This window comes from Bombina bombina, chromosome 4, assembly GCF_027579735.1.
Source record: "Bombina bombina isolate aBomBom1 chromosome 4, aBomBom1.pri, whole genome shotgun sequence".
In the NCBI taxonomy this organism is placed as follows: Eukaryota; Metazoa; Chordata; class Amphibia; order Anura; family Bombinatoridae; genus Bombina; species Bombina bombina.
Genome location: NC_069502.1, coordinates 929,925,955 through 929,947,106, shown reverse-complemented (window position 1 = coordinate 929,947,106; position 21,152 = coordinate 929,925,955). Strand labels below are relative to the sequence as shown.

Below are 21,152 nucleotides of genomic sequence, written 5' to 3'. Positions count from 1 at the left end.
TGAAGATTTCTGTTTGTAAGAGGAAAATGATTTTAGCAATCGTTACTAAAATCGATGGCTGTTTCCACACAGGACTGTTGAGAGGAATTAACTTCAGTTGGGGGAACAGTGAGCAGACTTTTGCTGCTTGAGGTATGACACATTCTAACAAGACGATGTAATGCTGGAAGCTGTCATTTTCCCTATGGGATCCGGTAAGCCATTTTTATTACAGAAAGAAAAAAAGGGCTTCACAAGGGCTTTTTAAGACTGTAGACATTTTCTGGGCTAAATCGATTTATATATAAACATATTTTATACTCCATAGCCTTGAGGAATTATTTTAATCTTGGGAATTTTGTAAAATAACCGGCAGGCACTGTATTGGACACCTTATTCTCTAGGGGCTTTCCCTAATCATAGGCAGAGTCTCATTTTCGCGCCTGTATTGCGCACTTGTTTTTGAGAAGCATGACATGCAGATGCATGTGTGAGGAGCTCTGATACATAGAAAAGACTTTCTGAAGGCGTCATTTGGTATCGTATTCCCCTTTGGGCTTGGTTGGGTCTCAGCAAAGCAGATACCAGGGACTGTAAAGGGGTTAAATATAAAAACGGCTCCGGTTCCGTTATTTTAAGGGTTAAAGCTTCCAAATTTGGTGTGCAATACTTTTAAGGCTTTAAGACACTGTGGTGAAATTTTGGTGAATTTTGAACAATTCCTTCATACTTTTTCGCAATTGCAGTAATAAAGTGTGTTCAGTTTAAAATTTAAAGTGACAGTAACGGTTTATTTTAAAACGTTTTTTGTACTTTGTTATCAAGTTTTTGCCTGTTTAACATGTCTGAACTACCAGATAGACTGTGTTCTGAATGTGGGGAAGCCAAGGTTCCTTCTCATTTAAATAGATGTGATTTATGTGACACAAAATTTAGAGAAAATGATGCCCAAGATGATTCCTCAAGTGAGGGGAGTAAGCATGGTACTGCATCATCCCCTCCTTCGTCTACACCAGTCTTGCCCACACAGGAGGCCCCTAGTACATCTAGCGCGCCAATACTCCTTACTATGCAACAATTAACGGCTGTAATGGATAATTCTATCAAAAACATTTTAGCCAAAATGCCCACTTATCAGCGAAAGCGCGACTGCTCTGTTTTAGAAAATACTGAAGAGCATGAGGACGCTGATGATATTGGTTCTGAAGGGCCCCTACACCAGTCTGAGGGGGCCAGGGAGGTTTTGTCTGAGGGAGAAATTTCAGATTCAGGGAAAATTTCTCAACAAGCTGAACCTGATGTGATTACATTTAAATTTAAATTGGAACATCTCCGCGCTCTGCTTAAGGAGGTGTTATCCACTCTGGATGATTGTGAGAATTTGGTCATTCCAGAGAAACTATGTAAAATGGACAAGTTCCTAGAGGTCCCGGGGCCCCCCGAAGCTTTTCCTATACCCAAGCGGGTGGCGGACATTGTAAATAAAGAATGGGAAAGGCCCGGTATACCTTTCGTCCCTCCCCCCATATTTAAAAAATTGTTTCCTATGGTCGACCCCAGAAAGGACTTATGGCAGACAGTCCCCAAGGTCGAGGGGGCGGTTTCTACTCTAAACAAACGCACCACTATACCCATAGAAGATAGTTGTGCTTTCAAAGATCCTATGGATAAAAAATTAGAAGGTTTGCTTAAAAAGATGTTTGTTCAGCAAGGTTACCTTCTACAACCAATTTCATGCATTGTTCCTGTCACTACAGCCGCGTGTTTCTGGTTCGATGAGCTAGAAAAGGCGCTCAATAATAATTCTTCTTCTTATGAGGAGATTATGGACAGAATTCGTGCTCTCAAATTGGCTAATTCTTTCACCCTAGACGCCACTTTGCAATTGGCTAGGTTAGCGGCGAAAAATTCTGGTTTTGCTATTGTGGCGCGCAGAGCGCTTTGGTTAAAATCTTGGTCAGCGGATGCGTCTTCCAAGAACAAATTGCTTAACATTCCTTTCAAGGGGAAAACGCTGTTTGGCCCTGACTTGAAAGAGATTATTTCTGATATCACTGGGGGCAAGGGCCACGCCCTTCCTCAGGATAGGTCTTTCAAGGCCAAAAATAAGCCTAATTTTCGTCCCTTTCGCAGAAACGGACCAGCCCCAAGTGCTACGTCCTCTAAGCAAGAGGGTAATACTTCTCAAGCCAAGCCAGCCTGGAGGCCAATGCAAGGCTGGAACAAAGGTAAGCAGGCCAAGAAACCTGCCACTGCTACCAAGACAGCATGAGATGTTGGCCCCCGATCCGGGACCGGATCTGGTGGGGGGCAGACTCTCTCTCTTCGCTCAGGCTTGGGCAAGAGATGTTCTGGATCCTTGGGCACTAGAAATAGTCTCCCAAGGTTATCTTCTGGAATTCAAGGGGCTTCCCCCAAGGGGGAGGTTCCACAGGTCTCAATTGTCTTCAGACCACATAAAAAAACAGGCATTCTTACATTGTGTAGAAGACCTGTTAAAAATGGGAGTGATTCATCCTGTTCCATTAGGAGAACAAGGGATGGGGTTCTACTCCAATCTGTTCGTAGTTCCCAAAAAAGAGGGAACATTCAGACCAATCTTAGATCTCAAGATCCTAAACAAGTTTCTCAAGGTTCCATCGTTCAAAATGGAAACCATTCGAACAATTCTTCCTTCCATCCAGGAAGGTCAATTCATGACCACGGTGGATTTAAAGGATGCGTATCTACATATTCCTATCCACAAGGAACATCATCGGTTCCTAAGGTTCGCATTCCTGGACAAGCATTACCAGTTTGTGGCACTTCCGTTCGGATTAGCCACTGCTCCAAGGATTTTCACAAAGGTACTAGGGTCCCTTCTAGCGGTGCTAAGATCAAGGGGCATTGCAGTAGTACCTTACTTGGACGACATTCTGATTCAAGCGTCGTCCCTTCCTCAAGCAAAGGCTCACACGGACATTGTCCTGGCCTTTCTCAGATCTCACGGATGGAAAGTGAACGTAGAAAAGAGTTCTCTATCTCCGTCAACAAGGGTTCCCTTCTTGGGAACAATAATAGACTCCTTAGAAATGAGGATTTTTCTGACAGAGGCCAGAAAATCAAAACTTCTAAACTCTTGTCAAATACTTCATTCTGTTCCTCTTCCTTCCATAGCGCAGTGCATGGAAGTAATAGGTTTGATGGTAGCGGCAATGGACATAGTTCCTTTTGCGCGCATTCATCTAAGACCATTTCAACTGTGCATGCTCAGTCAGTGGAATGGGGACTATACAGACTTGTCTCCGACGATACAAGTAAATCAGAGGACCAGAGATTCACTCCGTTGGTGGCTGTCCCTGGACAACCTGTCACAGGGGATGAGCTTCCGCAGACCAGAGTGGGTCATTGTCACGACCGACGCCAGTCTGGTGGGCTGGGGCGCGGTCTGGGGACCCCTGAAAGCTCAGGGTCTTTGGTCTCGGGAAGAATCTCTTCTACCGATAAATATTCTGGAACTGAGAGCGATACTCAATGCTCTCAAGGCTTGGCCTCAGCTTGCAAAGGCCAAGTTCATACGGTTTCAATCAGACAACATGACGACTGTTGCGTACATCAACCATCAGGGGGGAACAAGGAGTTCCCTGGCGATGGAAGAAGTGACCAAAATCATTCAATGGGCGGAGACTCACTCCTGCCACTTGTCTGCAATCCACATCCCAGGAGTGGAAAATTGGGAAGCGGATTTTCTGAGTCGTCAGACTTTTCATCCGGGGGAGTGGGAACTCCATCCGGAAATCTTTGCCCAAATTACTCAATTGTGGGGCATTCCAGACATGGATCTGATGGCCTCTCGTCAGAACTTCAAGGTTCCTTGCTACGGGTCCAGATCCAGGGATCCCAAGGCGACTCTAGTAGATGCACTAGTAGCACCTTGGACCTTCAAACTAGCTTATGTATTCCCGCCGTTTCCTCTCATCCCCAGGCTGGTAGCCAGGATCAATCAGGAGAGGGCATCGGTGATCTTGATAGCTCCTGCGTGGCCACGCAGGACTTGGTATGCAGACCTGGTGAATATGTCATCGGCTCCACCATGGAAGCTACCTTTGAGACGAGACCTTCTTGTTCAAGGTCCGTTCGAACATCCGAATCTGGTCTCACTCCAACTGACTGCTTGGAGATTGAACGCTTGATCTTATCAAAGCGAGGGTTCTCAGATTCTGTCATTGATACTCTTGTTCAGGCCAGAAAGCCTGTAACTAGAAAAATTTACCACAAAATATGGAAAAAATATATCTGTTGGTGTGAATCTAAAGGATTCCCTTGGGACAAGGTAAAAATTCCTAAGATTCTATCCTTTCTTCAAGAAGGTTTGGAGAAAGGATTATCTGCAAGTTCCTTGAAGGGACAGATTCCTGCCTTGTCTGTGTTACTTCACAAAAAGCTGGCAGCTGTGCCAGATGTTCAAGCCTTTGTTCAGGCTCTGGTTAGAATCAAGCCTGTTTACAAACCTTTGACTCCTCCTTGGAGTCTCAATTTAGTTCTTTCAGTTCTTCAGGGGGTTCCGTTTGAACCCTTACATTCCGTTGATATTAAGTTATTATCTTGGAAAGTTTTGTTTTTGGTTGCAATTTCTTCTGCTAGAAGAGTTTCAGAATTATCTGCTCTGCAGTGTTCTCCTCCTTATCTGGTGTTCCATGCAGATAAGGTGGTTTTACGTACTAAACCTGGTTTTCTTCCGAAAGTTGTTTCTAACAAAAACATTAACCAGGAGATAGTCGTGCCTTCTTTGTGTCCGAATCCAGTTTCAAAGAAGGAACGTTTTTTGCACAATTTGGATGTTGTTCGTGCTCTAAAATTCTATTTAGATGCTACAAAGGATTTTAGACAAACATCTTCCTTGTTTGTTGTTTATTCTGGTAAAAGGAGAGGTCAAAAAGCAACTTCTACCTCTCTCTCTTTTTGGATTAAAAGCATCATCAGATTGGCTTATGAGACTGCCGGACGGCAGCCTCCTGAAAGAATCACAGCTCATTCCACTAGGGCTGTGGCTTCCACATGGGCCTTCAAGAACAAGGCTTCTGTTGATCAGATATGTAAGGCAGCGACTTGGTCTTCACTGCACACTTTTACTAAATTTTACAAGTTTGATACTTTTGCTTCTTCTGAGGCTATTTTTGGGAGAAAGGTTTTGCAAGCCGTGGTGCCTTCCATCTAGGTGACCTGATTTGCTCCCTCCCTTCATCCGTGTCCTAAAGCTTTGGTATTGGTTCCCACAAGTAAGGATGACGCCGTGGACCGGACACACCTATGTTGGAGAAAACAGAATTTATGTTTACCTGATAAATTACTTTCTCCAACGGTGTGTCCGGTCCACGGCCCGCCCTGTTTTTTTAATCAGGTCTGATAATTTATTTTCTTTAACTACAGTCACCACGGTATCATATGGTTTCTCCTATGCAAATATTCCTCCTTTACGTCGGTCGAATGACTGGGGAAGGCGGAGCCTAGGAGGGATCATGTGACCAGCTTTGCTGGGCTCTTTGCCATTTCCTGTTGGGGAAGAGAATATCCCACAAGTAAGGATGACGCCGTGGACCGGACACACCGTTGGAGAAAGTAATTTATCAGGTAAACATAAATTCTGTTTTCGAATTTGAATGTCACATTCGAATCTAATATCACATTCAAATCGAATATTACATTTAAAACACAGTATTAGACTAGAAACACTATTTCAAATTCGAATGTGACATTCGAATTCGAATGTGACATTCGAATTCGAATGTAGCATTCGAATATTACATTTATTAAACACAGTTGTAGACTAGAAATACTATTTCAAATTCGAATGTCACATTCGAATTTGAATATTACATTTCAAAATTGAATGAATACATAGCTAAACATTCTATTATTCAAACGAATATTTTCGAATTTTATTGAAAAATTCGAAAACGAAAATTCTAACATAGAATGTTATATAAACATTCGAAATTCGATTTGAACGAATATATCAAAATTCGTTTTAAATTTCGAATTTTTAGAAACATTCGCCCATCCCTAGCAGCAGTGTATTACTGGGAGCTAGCTGAACACTTTGAGTGGACCAAAGACAAGTGGCATATATGTGCAGCCACCAATCAGCAGCTAGCTCCCAGAAGTCTAGCTAAAGTGCACGAGCGGCCGCCTACTTCTGCATTCGGCAGCTGCCGAATGCCCAATCCTATTTATGTTCTCTTGTTTTTCCACTATAAATAATTTCCTTTCTGTAATTTTAGGGTATTACCGGTGCTTTGACAGTCCTAATGAAAGATGCCATTAAACCAACTTTAATGCAGACATTGGAGGTAAGCGAAACGCGTGCTGAAAAAATGCACTGTACATAGTAACAAAAAAACTTGCTTGTCTAATAAATAACTTAGAGCGATCTTTCAGTTTTAATTTAAAAATTCTGTCATATCTTTCATTAATTAATTAGACCGAATTTTAAGATGCTTTTTTTAAACTCGCATCTATTGTCAAATTTTCCTATCTCTCTTGGTATCCTTTGTTAAAAATATGTATACAGGCTTACCTTGAAAATATTGCGGGTTCAGTTCCAGACCACTGCAATAAAGCTATTATAGCAATAAATTGAGTCACACTAATTTTTCTTTTATTTCTCAGTGTATATAAAGTTATATTTACACTATACTGTAGTCTTGTAAGTGTGCAATAGAGTTATGTCTAAAAAAAAAAAAAAAATACATATCTTAATAAAAAAAAATACTTTATTGCTAAAAAAAAAAAATGCTAACCATCATCTGAGCCTTCAATGAGTCATACTCTTTTTGCTTGTGGTGTGTAGTTATGTGTTTAAACGTTTGTGTACATGTGTGTGTCTATTTATATGTGTATATATGTTAGAAAAATGGCGCAGATAGACTTCCTCGATGCAGGGTTGCCACAAACCTTCAATTTGTGAAAAGAGCAATATCTGTGAAGTGCAATAAAACAAGGTATCCCTGTATATATCTTCTTACATTATTAGGAGCTCGCTAGTGATTGGTGGCTACACAGATTTCTCTCTTGTCATTGGCTCACCAAATTTGTCCTGCTAGCTCCCAGCAGTGCATTGCTACTCTGGAGCTGATTTTAACCGCAGCACAGGGATTAAAGACATAGATAAACACACTCTTCTATACAAGCAATAGTTAAAACAAATATAATGCTCTAACTTATTAGAACATTTTAGTTTTACACTTTTATATCCCTTTAAGTTTGATTACAATATCCCTTTTACTTCAAGTGTTGCTGTAGTACATAAATTGTTTTCTACTCAGTTGTTGATATCATTGTGACCACCTGCTATGATAATTTCTAAAGAATCTACAGTTAGATTTTTATGTGACCAATTGCAGAAAAGTGTCTGTGTGTTTCAGTCTCTCTGTTTCTAAAGATTTGTACGTTACCCTTTGTGGACCTCACTGCAAATGTAACCTTAAAGGGACACTTTTGCGATTCAGATAGGGCATGCAATTTTAACTTTCTAATTTACTCCTATTAATTTCTTTTGCAAGATGTACCGAGTCCACGGATTCATCCTAACTTGTGGGATATTGTTCTTCCTGACAGGAAGTAGCAAAGAGAGCACCACAGCAGAGCTATCTATATAGCTCCCCCCTTAACTCCACCCCCCAGTCATTCTCTTTGCTGGCTCTAAGCAGGAAGGGTAAAGAGAAGAGGTGTTAAACTGTTAGTTTTATTTTATCTTCAATCAAGTGTTTGTTATTTTTAAATGGTATCGGTGTTGTACTATTTACTCTCAGGCAGGACATAGATGAAGATTTCTGCCTGGAGGATGATGATCTTAGCATTTGTAACTAAGGTCCACTGCTGTTCCCACAGAAGCTGAGGTGTATAGGAAAACTTCAGTGTGAGGAACGGTTTCTTGCTATACAGCAATGAGGTATGTTCAGTCATATTTTCTTCAGAGACTGTGTTAACTCAGAAAGGCTGACAGTGTCCCCATTAGGGGAAGGGTAAGCAGTAATCCTAGTGTTATCAGAGGTTTTTACTAGCTTGCATAAAGGGTTAATTTTTTGTGGGCACTCAGTTTATGTGAATTTGGGACAAACGTTTTTGTGTCTGGGAGTAACGTTTTCTGTTTTATGGGACATTTGCTTGAGGGTTCTTTGGGTTTGTTTATAACCCACATGGCTTTCAGGCAGGGTTTGTTAGTTTTGTGTAGGCCCCAGCAACATCGAGTGAGGTGTGCGGGGCCTACATTTCCAAGCAGCAAGCAACTTCTCCTGAGGTCCTGATAGTCTTCTGAGGGACTAATTGAAGCTTTAAACCCCATATCGCTTCCTAAGGGCAGGTAGGGCCACAGCGGAGCTGTGGCAAGATGCTTTAGGGGGTTTTAACCGGTTTTAGACAACTATCAATCCGTTTTTTTTCATTTGGGGGTCTATTGCTTTTTTACTTGTGGTGCAATCCTTCTAAGGCTTAGTGGGTACACTGTTAAAATTTCGGAATTTTTGAAGCAATTTTAACCTGTTTTGCAGTTTGTGTATGCCTTTTTTTCTCTTAAAGGTATTGTACCGTTTTTGCAAATTGTTTTTTTTTTTTTTTGTGTTTTCCAAGCTTGCTTGCTTCATTACAAGCCTGTTAAACATGTCTGACACTGAGGAAACTCATTGTTCAATTTGTTTAGAAGCCATTGTGGAACCCCCTCTAAGAATGTGTCCCGATTGTACTGATATATCTATAAATTGCAAACAGCATATTTTGACTTATAAGAATTTGACATTAAATGATTCTCATACAGAAGGAAATCCGGTTTCGCCATCTAGTTCTCCCCAAGTGTCACAACCAGTTACGCCCGCACAAGCGACGCCAAGTACTTCTAGTGCGACTAATTCTATCACCTTGCAAGATATGGCTTCAGTTATGAATACTACCCTCACAGAGGTTTTATCTAAACTGCCAGGGTTGCAAGGGAAGCGCAGTAGCTCTGGGTTAAGAACAAATGCTGAGCCTTCTGACGCTTTAGTAGCCATATCCGATATTCCCTCACAATGTTCTGAGGTAGGGATGAGGGATTTGCTGTCTGAGGGAGAGATTTCTGATTCAGGAAAGATGTTCCCTCAGACAGATTCAGATATGACGGCATTTAAATTTAAGCTAGAGCACCTCCGTTTATTGCTCAGGGAGGTTTTAGCTACTCTGGATGATTGTGACCCTATTGTAGTTTCAGAGAAATTGTGTAAAATGGACAAATTTAGAGGTTCCTGTTTACACTGATGTTTTTCCGGTCCCTAAGAGGATTTCGGACATTGTTACTAAGGAGTGGGATAGACCAGGTATTCTGTTCGCTCCCCCTCCTGTTTTTAAGAAAATGTTCCCCATTTCTGACACCATAAAGTACTCATGGCAGACGGTCCCTAAGGTGGAGGGAGCTATTTCTACTCTGGCTAAGCGTGCAACTATACCTATTGAAGACAGTTGTGCTTTCATTGATCCTATGGATAAAAAGTTAGCGGGTTTGCTAAAGAAAATTTTTGTTCACTTCAGATGGAGACCCCACTAAATGATATTTTGGACAGAATTAAGGCCCCTAAGTTGGCTAATTCTTTTATTACAGACGCCGCTTTTCATCTTGCTAAGTTAGCGGCAAAGAATTCAGGTTTTGCCATTTTAGCGCGAAGAGCGTTATGGCTTAAGTCCTGGTCAGCTGATGTGTTATCTAAATCTAAGCTTTTGACCATCCCTTTCAAAGGTAAGACCCTATTCGGGCCTGCATTGAAAGAGATCATTTCAGACATCACTGGAGGGAAGGGTCATGCCCTCCCTCAAGATAAGTCAAATAAGACAAGGACCAAACAAAATAATTTCTTTCATGTAATTAGCAAGAGTCCATGAGCTAGTGACGTATGGGATATACATTCCTACCAGGAGGGGCAAAGTTTCCCAAACCTTAAAATGCCTATAAATACACCCCTCACCACACCCACAATTCAGTTTTACAAACTTTGCCTCCCGTGGAGGTGGTGAAGTAAGTTTGTGCTAGATTCTACGTTGATATGCGCTTCGCAGCAGGCTGGAGCCCGGTTTTCCTCTCAGTGTGCAGTGAATGTCAGAGGGATGTGAAGAGAGTATTGCCTGTTTGAATTCAATGGTCTCCTTCTACGGGATCTATTTCATAGGTTCTCTGTTATCGGTCGTAGAGATTCATCTCTTACCTCCCTTTTCAGATCGACGATATACTCTTATATATACCATTACCTCTACTGATTCTCGTTTCAGTACTGGTTTGGCATTCTACTACATGTAGATGAGTGTCCTGGGGTAAGTAAGTCTTATTTTTTTGTGACACTCTAAGCTATTGTTGGGCACTTTTATATAAAGTTCTAAATAGATGTGTTTAAACATTTATTTGCCTTGATTCAGGATGATCAATATTCTTTATTTCAGACAGTCAGTTTCATTATTTGGGATAATGCATATGAATAATTAATTTTTTTCTTACCTTAAAAACTGACTTTTTTTCCTGTGGGCTGTTAGGCTCGCGGGGGCTGAAAATGCTTAATTTTATTGCGTCATTCTTGGCGCGGATTTTTTTGGCGCAAAAATTTTCTTTGTCATTTCCGGCGTCGTACTTGTCGCCGGAAGTTGTTTGTGATTGCGTCATTTTTTTGACGTTTTGCGCCAAAAATGTCGGCGTCGCCGGATGTGGCGTCATTCTTGGCGCCAAAAGCATTTAGGCGCCTAATAATGTGGGCGTCTTTTTTTGGCGCTAAAAAATATGGGCGTCATTATTGTCTCCACATTATTTAAGTCTCATTGTTTATTTGCTTCTGGTTGCTAGAAGCTTGTTCATTGGCATTTTTTCCCATTCCTGAAACTGTCATTTAAGGAATTTGATAGATTTTGCTTTATATGTTGTTTTTTCTATTACATATTGCAAGATGTCTCAGATTGACCCTGGATCAGAAGCTACTTCTGGAAAAACGCTTGACTGAGTTCAGTCCTACCAAAGCTAAGTTCATTTATTTTAAATGTTATGAATGTTTATCTTTAGCTATGGTTTGTAATAGGTTATCATGATAAACTTTTACATGCAGAATCCATTAGTATTTATACTTTATATATTGCCATTCTTTTTACATCTTATGTACAAGAAATATTTAGAAGATTTTTAAGAAATATTTTTCTGATTCTATTTTAAAGGCTTTGTCTGACTTTGTGCCTTCTAATAAAATGTTTAGGTCTTTTTCAAACTTCTTTTTTATTGAAGTGTCAAATGACCAACAACATACTGATTTATCCTTCTCTGATGATGTTTTTTCTCATTCAGAATTTTCTTCATCAGATATTGACACTAACAAATCTACTTTTTTATTAAAGTACATTTGTTCTTTGTTGAAAAGGTGTTGATTATTTTGGACATTAAGGTAACTAGTTCTTTTTCAAGACTAACTAACACTTTTTCTGCTTATTTATTCTTCTGTGTTTTCAGAGGTTTTTTTCCAATTCCTTATACTAGGGAATGGAATAGGATGAGAATTTTCTTTTATTCCTTCTTCAAAGGTTTTAAACTATACTCTTTGCTGGCAGTTTAATTCAATTTGGAGGGTTCTCCAATTTATTGGGGCTATCTCTACTCCTACTAATTATGCTATTGTTTCTATAGCAAAATAGTATTTATTTTCCATTAGATGGTTGTATCTTATTTATGGAAAATTATTTAGTTTCAGGTACCTTTCTTGGACCTGTGATTTATTTGGATGTTGCAATTGCTTCAGTTTTTCTCTTTATTTTAAGATCAAGTATCAGATTATGATTTCTCCAACATAGGTGTGTCCGGTCCACGGCGTCATCCTTACTTGTGGGATATTCTCTTCCCCAACAGGAAATGGCAAAGAGCCCAGCAAAGCTGGTCACATGATCCCTCCTAGGCTCCGCCTACCCCAGTCATTCTCTTTGCCGTTGTACAGGCAACATCTCCACGGAGATGGCTTAGAGTTTTTTAGTGTTTAACTGTAGTTTTTATTATTCAATCAAGAGTTTGTTATTTTGAAATAGTGCTGGTATGTACTATTTACTCAGAAACAGAAAAGAGATGAAGATTTCTGTTTGTATGAGGAAAATGATTTTAGCAACCGTCACTAAAATCCATGGCTGTTCCACACAGGACTGTTGAGAGCAATTAACTTCAGTTGGGGGAACAGTGAGCAGTCTCTTGCTGCTTGAGGTATGACACATTCTAACAAGACGATGTAATGCTGGAAGCTGTCATTTTCCCTATGGGATCCGGTAAGCCATGTTTATTACGATCGTAAATAAGGGCTTCACAAGGGCTTATTAAGACTGTAGACTTTTTCTGGGCTAAATCGATTCATTATTAACACATATTTAGCCTTGAGGAATCATTTTATTTGGGTATTTTGATATAATAATATCGGCAGGCACTGTTTTAGACACCTTATTCTTTAGGGGCTTTCCCAAAGCATAGGCAGAGCCTCATTTTCGCGCCGGTGTTGCGCACTTGTTTTTGAGAGGCATGGCATGCAGTCGCATGTGAGAGGAGCTCTGATACTTAGAAAAGACTTTCTGAAGGCGTCATTTGGTATCGTATTCCCCTTTGGGCTTGGTTGGGTCTCAGCAAAGCAGATACCAGGGACTGTAAAGGGGTTAAAGTTCAAAACGGCTCCGGTTCCGTTATTTTAAGGGTTAAAGCTTCCAAATTTGGTGTGCAATACTTTTAAGGCTTTAAGACACTGTGGTGAAAATTTGGTGAATTTTGAACAATTCCTTCATGTTTTTTCGCAATTGCAGTAATAAAGTGTGTTCAGTTTAAAATTTAAAGTGACAGTAACGGTTTTATTTTAAAACGTTTTTTGTACTTTGTTATCAAGTTTATGCCTGTTTAACATGTCTGAACTACCAGATAGACTGTGTTCTGAATGTGGGGAAGCCAGAATTCCTATTCATTTAAATAAATGTGATTTATGTGACAATGACAATGATGCCCAAGATGATTCCTCAAGTGAGGGGAGTAAGCATGGTACTGCATCATTCCCTCCTTCGTCTACACGAGTCTTGCCCACTCAGGAGGCCCCTAGTACATCTAGCGCGCCAATACTCCTTACTATGCAACAATTAACGGCTGTAATGGATAATTCTGTCAAAAACATTTTAGCCAAAATGAACACTTATCAGCGTAAGCGCGACTGCTCTGTTTTAGATACTGAAGAGCATGACGACGCTGATAATAATGTTTCTGAAGGGCCCCTAACCCAGTCTGATGGGGCCAGGGAGGTTTTGTCTGAGGGAGAAATTACTGATTCAGGGAACATTTCTCAACATGCTGAACCTGATGTGATTACATTTAAATTTAAGTTGGAACATCTCCGCATTCTGCTTAAGGAGGTATTATCCACTCTGGATGATTGTGACAAGTTGGTCATCCCAGAGAAACTATGTAAAATGGACAAGTTCCTAGAGGTGCCGGGGCTCCCAGAAGTTTTTCCTATACCCAAGCGGGTGGCGGACATTGTTAATAAAGAATGGGAAAGGCCCGGTATTCCTTTCGTCCCTCCCCCCATATTTAAAAAATTGTTTCCTATGGTCGACCCCAGAAAGGACTTATGGCAGACAGTCCCCAAGGTCGAGGGAGCGGTTTCCACTTTAAACAAACGCACCACTATACCCATAGAGGATAGTTGTGCTTTCAAAGATCCTATGGATAAAAAATTAGAAGGTTTGCTTAAAAAGATGTTTGTTCAGCAGGGTTACCTTCTACAACCAATTTCATGCGTTGTCCCTGTCGCTACAGCCGCATGTTTCTGGTTCGATGAGCTGATAAAGGCGGTCGATAGTGATTCTCCTCCTTATGAGGAGATTATGGACAGAATCAATGCTCTCAAATTGGCTAATTCTTTTACCCTAGACGCCACTTTGCAATTGGCTAGGTTAGCGGCTAAGAATTCTGGGTTTGCTATTGTGGCGCGCAGAGCGCTTTGGTTGAAATCTTGGTCGGCTGATGCGTCTTCCAAGAACAAGCTACTTAACATTCCTTTCAAGGGGAAAACGCTGTTTGGCCCTGACTTGAAAGAGATTATCTCTGATATCACTGGGGGTAAGGGCCACGCCCTTCCTCAGGATCGGCCTTTCAAGGCAAAAAATAAACCTAATTTTCGTCCCTTTCGTAGAAACGGACCAGCCCAAAGTGCTACGTCCTCTAAGCAAGAGGGTAATACTTCTCAAGCCAAGCCAGCTTGGAGACCAATGCAAGGCTGGAACAAGGGAAAGCAGGCCAAGAAACCTGCCACTGCTACCAAGACAGCATGAAATGTTGGCCCCCGATCCGGGACCGGATCTGGTGGGGGGCAGACTCTCTCTCTTCGCTCAGGCTTGGGCAAGAGATGTTCTGGATCCTTGGGCGCTAGAAATAGTCTCCCAAGGTTATCTTCTGGAATTCAAGGGGCTTCCCCCAAGGGGGAGGTTCCACAGGTCTCAGTTGTCTTCAGACCACATAAAAAGACAGGCATTCTTACATTGTGTAGAAGACCTGTTAAAAATGGGAGTGATTCATCCTGTTCCATTAAGAGAACAAGGGATGGGGTTCTACTCCAATCTGTTCATAGTTCCCAAAAAAGAGGGAACGTTCAGACCAATCTTAGATCTCAAGATCTTAAACAAGTTTCTCAGGGTTCCATCGTTCAAGATGGAAACCATTCGAACTATTCTTCCTTCCATCCAGGAAGGTCAATTCATGACCACGGTGGATTTAAAGGATGCGTATCTACATATTCCTATCCACAAGGAACATCATCGGTTCCTAAGGTTCGCATTCCTGGACAAGCATTACCAGTTCGTGGCGCTTCCTTTCGGATTAGCCACTGCTCCAAGGATTTTCACAAAGGTACTAGGGTCCCTTCTAGCTGTGCTAAGACCAAGGGGCATTGCTGTAGTACCTTATTTGGACGACATTCTGATTCAAGCGTCGTCCCTTCCTCAAGCAAAGGCTCACACGGACATAGTCCTGGCCTTTCTCAGATCTCACGGATGGAAAGTGAACGTGGAAAAGAGTTCTCTATCTCCGTCAACAAGGGTTCCCTTCTTGGGAACAATAATAGACTCCTTAGAAATGAGGATATTTCTGACAGAGGCCAGAAAAACAAAGCTTCTAGACTCTTGTCGGATACTTCATTCCGTTCCTCTTCCTTCCATAGCTCAGTGCATGGAAGTGATCGGGTTGATGGTAGCGGCAATGGACATAGTTCCTTTTGCGCGCATTCATCTAAGACCATTACAACTGTGCATGCTCAGTCAGTGGAATGGGGATTATACAGACTTGTCTCCGAAGATACAAGTAAATCAGAGGACCAGAGACTCACTCCGTTGGTGGCTGTCCCTGGACAACCTGTCACAAGGGATGACATTCCGCAGACCAGAGTGGGTCATTGTCACGACCGACGCCAGTCTGATGGGCTGGGGCGCGGTCTGGGGATCCCTGAAAGCTCAGGGTCTTTGGTCTCGGGAAGAATCTCTTCTACCGATAAATATTCTGGAACTGAGAGCGATATTCAATGCTCTCAAGGCTTGGCCTCAGCTAGCGAGGGCCAAGTTCTTACGGTTTCAATCAGACAACATGACAACTGTTGCGTACATCAACCATCAGGGGGGAACAAGGAGTTCCCTAGCGATGGAAGAAGTGACCAAAATCATTCTATGGGCGGAGTCTCACTCCTGCCACCTGTCCGCTATCCACATCCCAGGAGTGGAAAATTGGGAAGCGGATTTTCTGAGTCGTCAGACATTGCATCCGGGGGAGTGGGAACTCCATCCGGAAATCTTTGCCCAAGTCACTCAGCTGTGGGGCATTCCAGACATGGATCTGATGGCCTCTCGTCAGAACTTCAAAGTTCCTTGCTACGGGTCCAGATCCAGGGATCCCAAGGCGGCTCTAGTGGATGCACTAGTAGCACCTTGGACCTTCAAACTAGCTTATGTGTTCCCGCCGTTTCCTCTCATCCCCAGGCTGGTAGCCAGGATCAATCAGGAGAGGGCGTCGGTGATCTTGATAGCTCCTGCGTGGCCACGCAGGACTTGGTATGCAGATCTGGTGAATATGTCATCGGCTCCACCTTGGAAGCTACCTTTGAGACGAGACCTTCTTGTTCAGGGTCCGTTCGAACATCCGAACCTGGTTTCACTCCAGCTGACTGCTTGGAGATTGAACGCTTGATCTTATCGAAGCGAGGGTTCTCAGATTCTGTTATCGATACTCTTGTTCAGGCCAGAAAGCCTGTAACTAGAAAGATTTACCACAAAATTTGGAAAATATATATCTGTTGGTGTGAATCTAAAGGATTCCCTTGGGACAAGGTTAAGATTCCTAAGATTCTATCCTTCCTTCAAGAAGGATTGGAAAAAGGATTATCTGCAAGTTCCCTGAAGGGACAGATTTCTGCCTTGTCTGTGTTACTTCACAAAAAGCTGGCAGCTGTGCCAGATGTTCAAGCCTTTGTTCAGGCTCTGGTTAGAATTAAGCCTGTTTACAAACCTTTGACTCCTCCTTGGAGTCTCAATTTAGTTCTTTCAGTTCTTCAGGGGGTTCCGTTTGAACCCTTACATTCCGTTGATATTAAGTTATTATCTTGGAAAGTTTTGTTTTTAGTTGCAATTTCTTCTGCTAGAAGAGTTTCAGAATTATCTGCTCTGCAGTGTTCTCCTCCTTATCTGGTGTTCCATGCAGATAAGGTGGTTTTACGTACTAAACCTGGTTTTCTTCCAAAAGTTGTTTCTAACAAAAACATTAACCAGGAGATTATCGTACCTTCTCTGTGTCCGAAACCAGTTTCAAAGAAGGAACGTTTGTTGCACAATTTGGATGTTGTTCGCGCTCTAAAATTCTATTTAGAAGCTACAAAGGATTTTAGACAAACATCTTCCTTGTTTGTTGTTTATTCCGGTAAAAGGAGAGGTCAAAAAGCAACTTCTACCTCTCTCTCTTTTTGGATTAAAAGCATCATCAGATTGGCTTACGAGACTGCCGGACGGCAGCCTCCCGAAAGAATCACAGCTCATTCCACTAGGGCTGTGGCTTCCACATGGGCCTTCAAGAACGAGGCTTCTGTTGATCAGATATGTAGGGCAGCGACTTGGTCTTCACTGCACACTTTTACCAAATTTTACAAGTTTGATACTTTTGCTTCTTCTGAGGCTATTTTTGGGAGAAAGGTTTTGCAAACCGTGGTGCCTTCCATTTAGGTGACCTGATTTGCTCCCTCCCTTCATCCGTGTCCTAAAGCTTTGGTATTGGTTCCCACAAGTAAGGATGACGCCGTGGACCGGACACACCTATGTTGGAGAAAACAGAATTTATGTTTACCTGATAAATTACTTTCTCCAACGGTGTGTCCGGTCCACGGCCCGCCCTGGTTTTTTTAATCAGGTCTGATAATTTATTTTCTTTAACTACAGTCACCACGGTACCATATGGTTTCTCCTATGCAAATATTCCTCCTTAACGTCGGTCGAATGACTGGGGTAGGCGGAGCCTAGGAGGGATCATGTGACCAGCTTTGCTGGGCTCTTTGCCATTTCCTGTTGGGGAAGAGAATATCCCACAAGTAAGGATGACGCCGTGGACCGGACACACCGTTGGAGAAAGTAATTTATCAGGTAAACATAAATTCTGTTTTATTTTAGCATTGTTAAAGGGACAACATTTACTAGACTAGGTGCTGTTGCATTTGTCTTGTTGTTTTGCATTTATTGATTATGCAAGTCCACTGTATTGTCTGGTCCTTTAACTGGACTATCATGCTAATAATTTCATTTGTGTCTTTATTTTATTGAATATTTTCGCAAATGAGGTTTAATATATGTCTTTAGCTGTTTGAGCTAGAAGAATTTTGTGATTTCTAAAAATCCATATTTCTTTTGTTCTAAGATAATCAATTATTTGTTTTATAATTGGATTCAATTCTTAACTGTTACTCTGGGCTTCGAGATTGAGTTCTAAGACTAAAACTTTAAGCTTATACTAATTTGGTTGTTCTTATTAATGAATGAATTCCTGAATTCTTTCCCAAGTAACATGTTTTTAATTGGAAATTTTTTCAGTCCGAAATCAGCTCCCTTAAATTGCGATGTATGTGCCGTATTCCAGCTTGGCTGGCAAGGGGCAGGTTAAGACTTTTTTTAAATTTATTTGGTTCTATTCGGTCCAAATTTCTTTGATTTTATTCCAGTAAGGCTAACACTTTCTTTAAGTGTGTTTCGGTCCTATTTATTTTGGGTACTGTTGAAGCATGGCTGGTCACCCGTGGGGTTCAAGCGCTGCTCAGACCTGGAATCTTCTGGGGTATTTTTTCCAGTTCCATTTTTAGGAACTGGGTTTTGGAGTTTTTATTCAAACTATTCTGCCTTTTTTTGGTCATTGATAGCATTATTTGTTTTCATTAGATACAATAAATGCATATTTTTTCTGTATTTATTCAGATTATTTTCTGAGGATGCGGAATCTCATATGATTCACTTTGTTCTTCAGGACATAGTTAGAGGATCTTTTTTTTTCAAAAGCTCTTGATTCCTCTCACAAGGGTCACCTTTTTTAGGTTTCCAGATAGTTTGTGTCACTGTCTTTGTCTCTATCAGACAAGGGACAATTTTATTGGGTTCCGTCTGTCGGTACCTTTAGTCTCTATTATTTCCTTCAGTTGCTATATATGCATAGAAGTTTTAGGTCTTATGGCCACAGCATTGGATTCAATTCCCTTTGCTCATTTTCAATAGACAGAACCTTTCCAGTCTTTTATGCTGAATTATGGTGCAGGGATTCTAGGATTTCGCATTTTAAATATTCAAATCCTAATATTTATCTCTCTTGATTTGGTGGTTAAGATCACCATCATTTAGTTCTCAACCTGGACCATGATCTCTACAGATGTGAGTCTTTTTGGTTGGGAGGCTGTCTGAGGATCTCTGTCAGCACAAGGGGTTTGGAAATCTCAGGAGGCGAGATTACCGTTTGATATTTTAGAACTCCGCGTTTTCTCAGAGTTTTTCAGTTAGTTTCTTTTTGAGGAAGAGACGTTTATTGTTTTTCAGACAATATCACAACTATGGTGTATTTCAATCATCAGGGTAGGACTATCAGTCCTTAGGCTGTGACAGAAGTGTCTCGGATATTATCTTATGCTAAATCCAGCTCCTATCTAAATTCTGTGGTTTTTTTCCCAGTTATAGATATTTGGGAAGCGGATTATCTCTGTTAATCAAGCTTTGCATCCGGGAGAATGGTCTCTCATACCCAGATATGTTTTTTAATTTTTCAGATGTGAGCATTTCTAGAAATAGATCTGTTGGCATCTCATCTGAATAAAGAACTTCCCAGGGGCCTATTCAGGTCCGGGGATCCTCAGGCGGAAGTAGTGTATGCATTGACATTTCTTTGGAAATTATCTTTTTGCCTATTTCTTTCCGCCTCTAGTTCTTCTTCCAAAATGATTTCCAAAATTCTTATGGAGTATTTGTTTGTTATGCTGGTGGCTCCAGCATGGCCTCTCAGGTTTTGGTATGCGGATTTCATTCAAATGGCCAGTTGCCAACCTTGGACACTTCCGTTTTTAAACCAGACCTTCTTTCTCAAGGCCCATTTTTTCCATCAGGATCTCAAATCATTAAATTTGAAGGGATGGAGATTGAACGCTTGGTTTCAGGCTCTTAAATCTGTCTGTAGAAAGATTTATTATTGAGTCTGGAAGACCTACTTTTCTTGGCATTCTTTTAAAATTCTTTTAAAATTCATAGAATTTTATTATTTTTTTCAGGTTGGTTTGGATAAGGTTTTGTCTGCAGTTCTTTGTTAGGACAAATCTCTACTCTTTCTGTTTCTTTTCACAGAAAGATTGCTAATCATCCTGATATTCATTGTTTTGTTCAAGCTTTGGTCCGTATCAAGCCTGTCATTAATAAAATCTCTCCTCTTTGGAGTCTCAATTTGGTGCTGAGGGCTTTACAGGCTCCTCCGTTTGAAACTATGCATTTTCTGAACATTAAATTACTTTCTTGAAAAAGTATTGTTCCTTTTGGTTATTTCTTCTGCTAGAAGAATTTTTGAGCTATCTGCTCTTTTTTGTGAATATCTTTTTCTGATTTTTCATCCGGATAAGGCAGTGTTACTTCCTGATAGTCATAATTTTTTTCAGGTTTTGATTCGTATCAAACCTGTCATTAAGCCAATTTCTCCTCCTTGGAGTCTTAATTGGGTTCTGAAGGTTTTTCAGGCTCTTCTATTTGAGCATATGCTTGCTCTGGACATTAATTACTTTCATGGAAAGTATTGTTCTTTTTGGACATCTCTTCAGCTAGAACAGCTTTTGAATTATCTGTTCTTTCTTGTGAATCTCTTTTTTCTGATTTTTTTCATCAGGAAAAGGTGGTTTTTGCTTTCCTCATTTCAATTCTTACCTAAAGTTGTAAATTCTAACAAACATTAGGAAGGAATTATTGTTTTCCTAAGGCTTCTTTGGTGAGAGTCTTACTTTCTATGTTGAAGCTATTCACATTTCAGATAGACTTCTAGTCTATTTTTTATATTTTCTGGTTTTAGGAAGGTCAAAAAGCTTCTGCCATTTATTTGGCATCTTGCTTAAACTTTTGATTCATCATGCTTATTTGGAGTCGGGTGGATTCCCGCCTCGGAGGATTATGGCTCATTCTACTAGGTAAGTTTCTACTTCCTGGGCTTTTTAAAGAATGAAGCTTCTGTTGATCAGATTTGCAAAGCAATGACTTGGTCTTCTTTGCATATTTTTACTATGTTCTACTATTTTGATGTTTTCTCTTCTTAGAAGCAGTTTTGGTAGAATGGTACTTCAGGCAGCTGTCTCAGTTTGATTCTTCTGCTTATAATTTCAGTTTTTTTCATTATAAAAATTTAAACTTTTTTGATTTGGGTAGTGGATTCATTTTTCAGCGGAATTGGCTGTCTTTATTTTATCCCTCCCTCTCTAGTGACTCTTGCGTGGAAGTTCCACATCTTGGGTATTTATTATCCCATACGTCACTAGCTCATGGACTCTTGCTAATTACATGAAAGAAAACATAATTTATGTAAGAACTTACCTGATAAATTCATTTCTTTCATATTAGCAAGAGTCCATGAGGCCCACCCTTTTTTGTGGTGGTTATGA

The 21,152-nt window shown here is 40.8% G+C and overlaps 1 protein-coding gene across 1 annotated transcript in view; it reads left to right on the top strand.

Moving 5' to 3' along the window:
• Positions 1-21,152, top strand: part of MTHFD1L (methylenetetrahydrofolate dehydrogenase (NADP+ dependent) 1 like) — a 1,099,716-nt gene that overhangs the window by 407,053 nt on the left and 671,511 nt on the right. Inside the window, exon 15 of the mRNA XM_053711891.1 lies at positions 6,240-6,308. Within this exon, the coding sequence (XP_053567866.1) occupies positions 6,240-6,308 (69 nt within the window). The remainder of the gene's footprint in view (positions 1-6,239; positions 6,309-21,152) is intronic.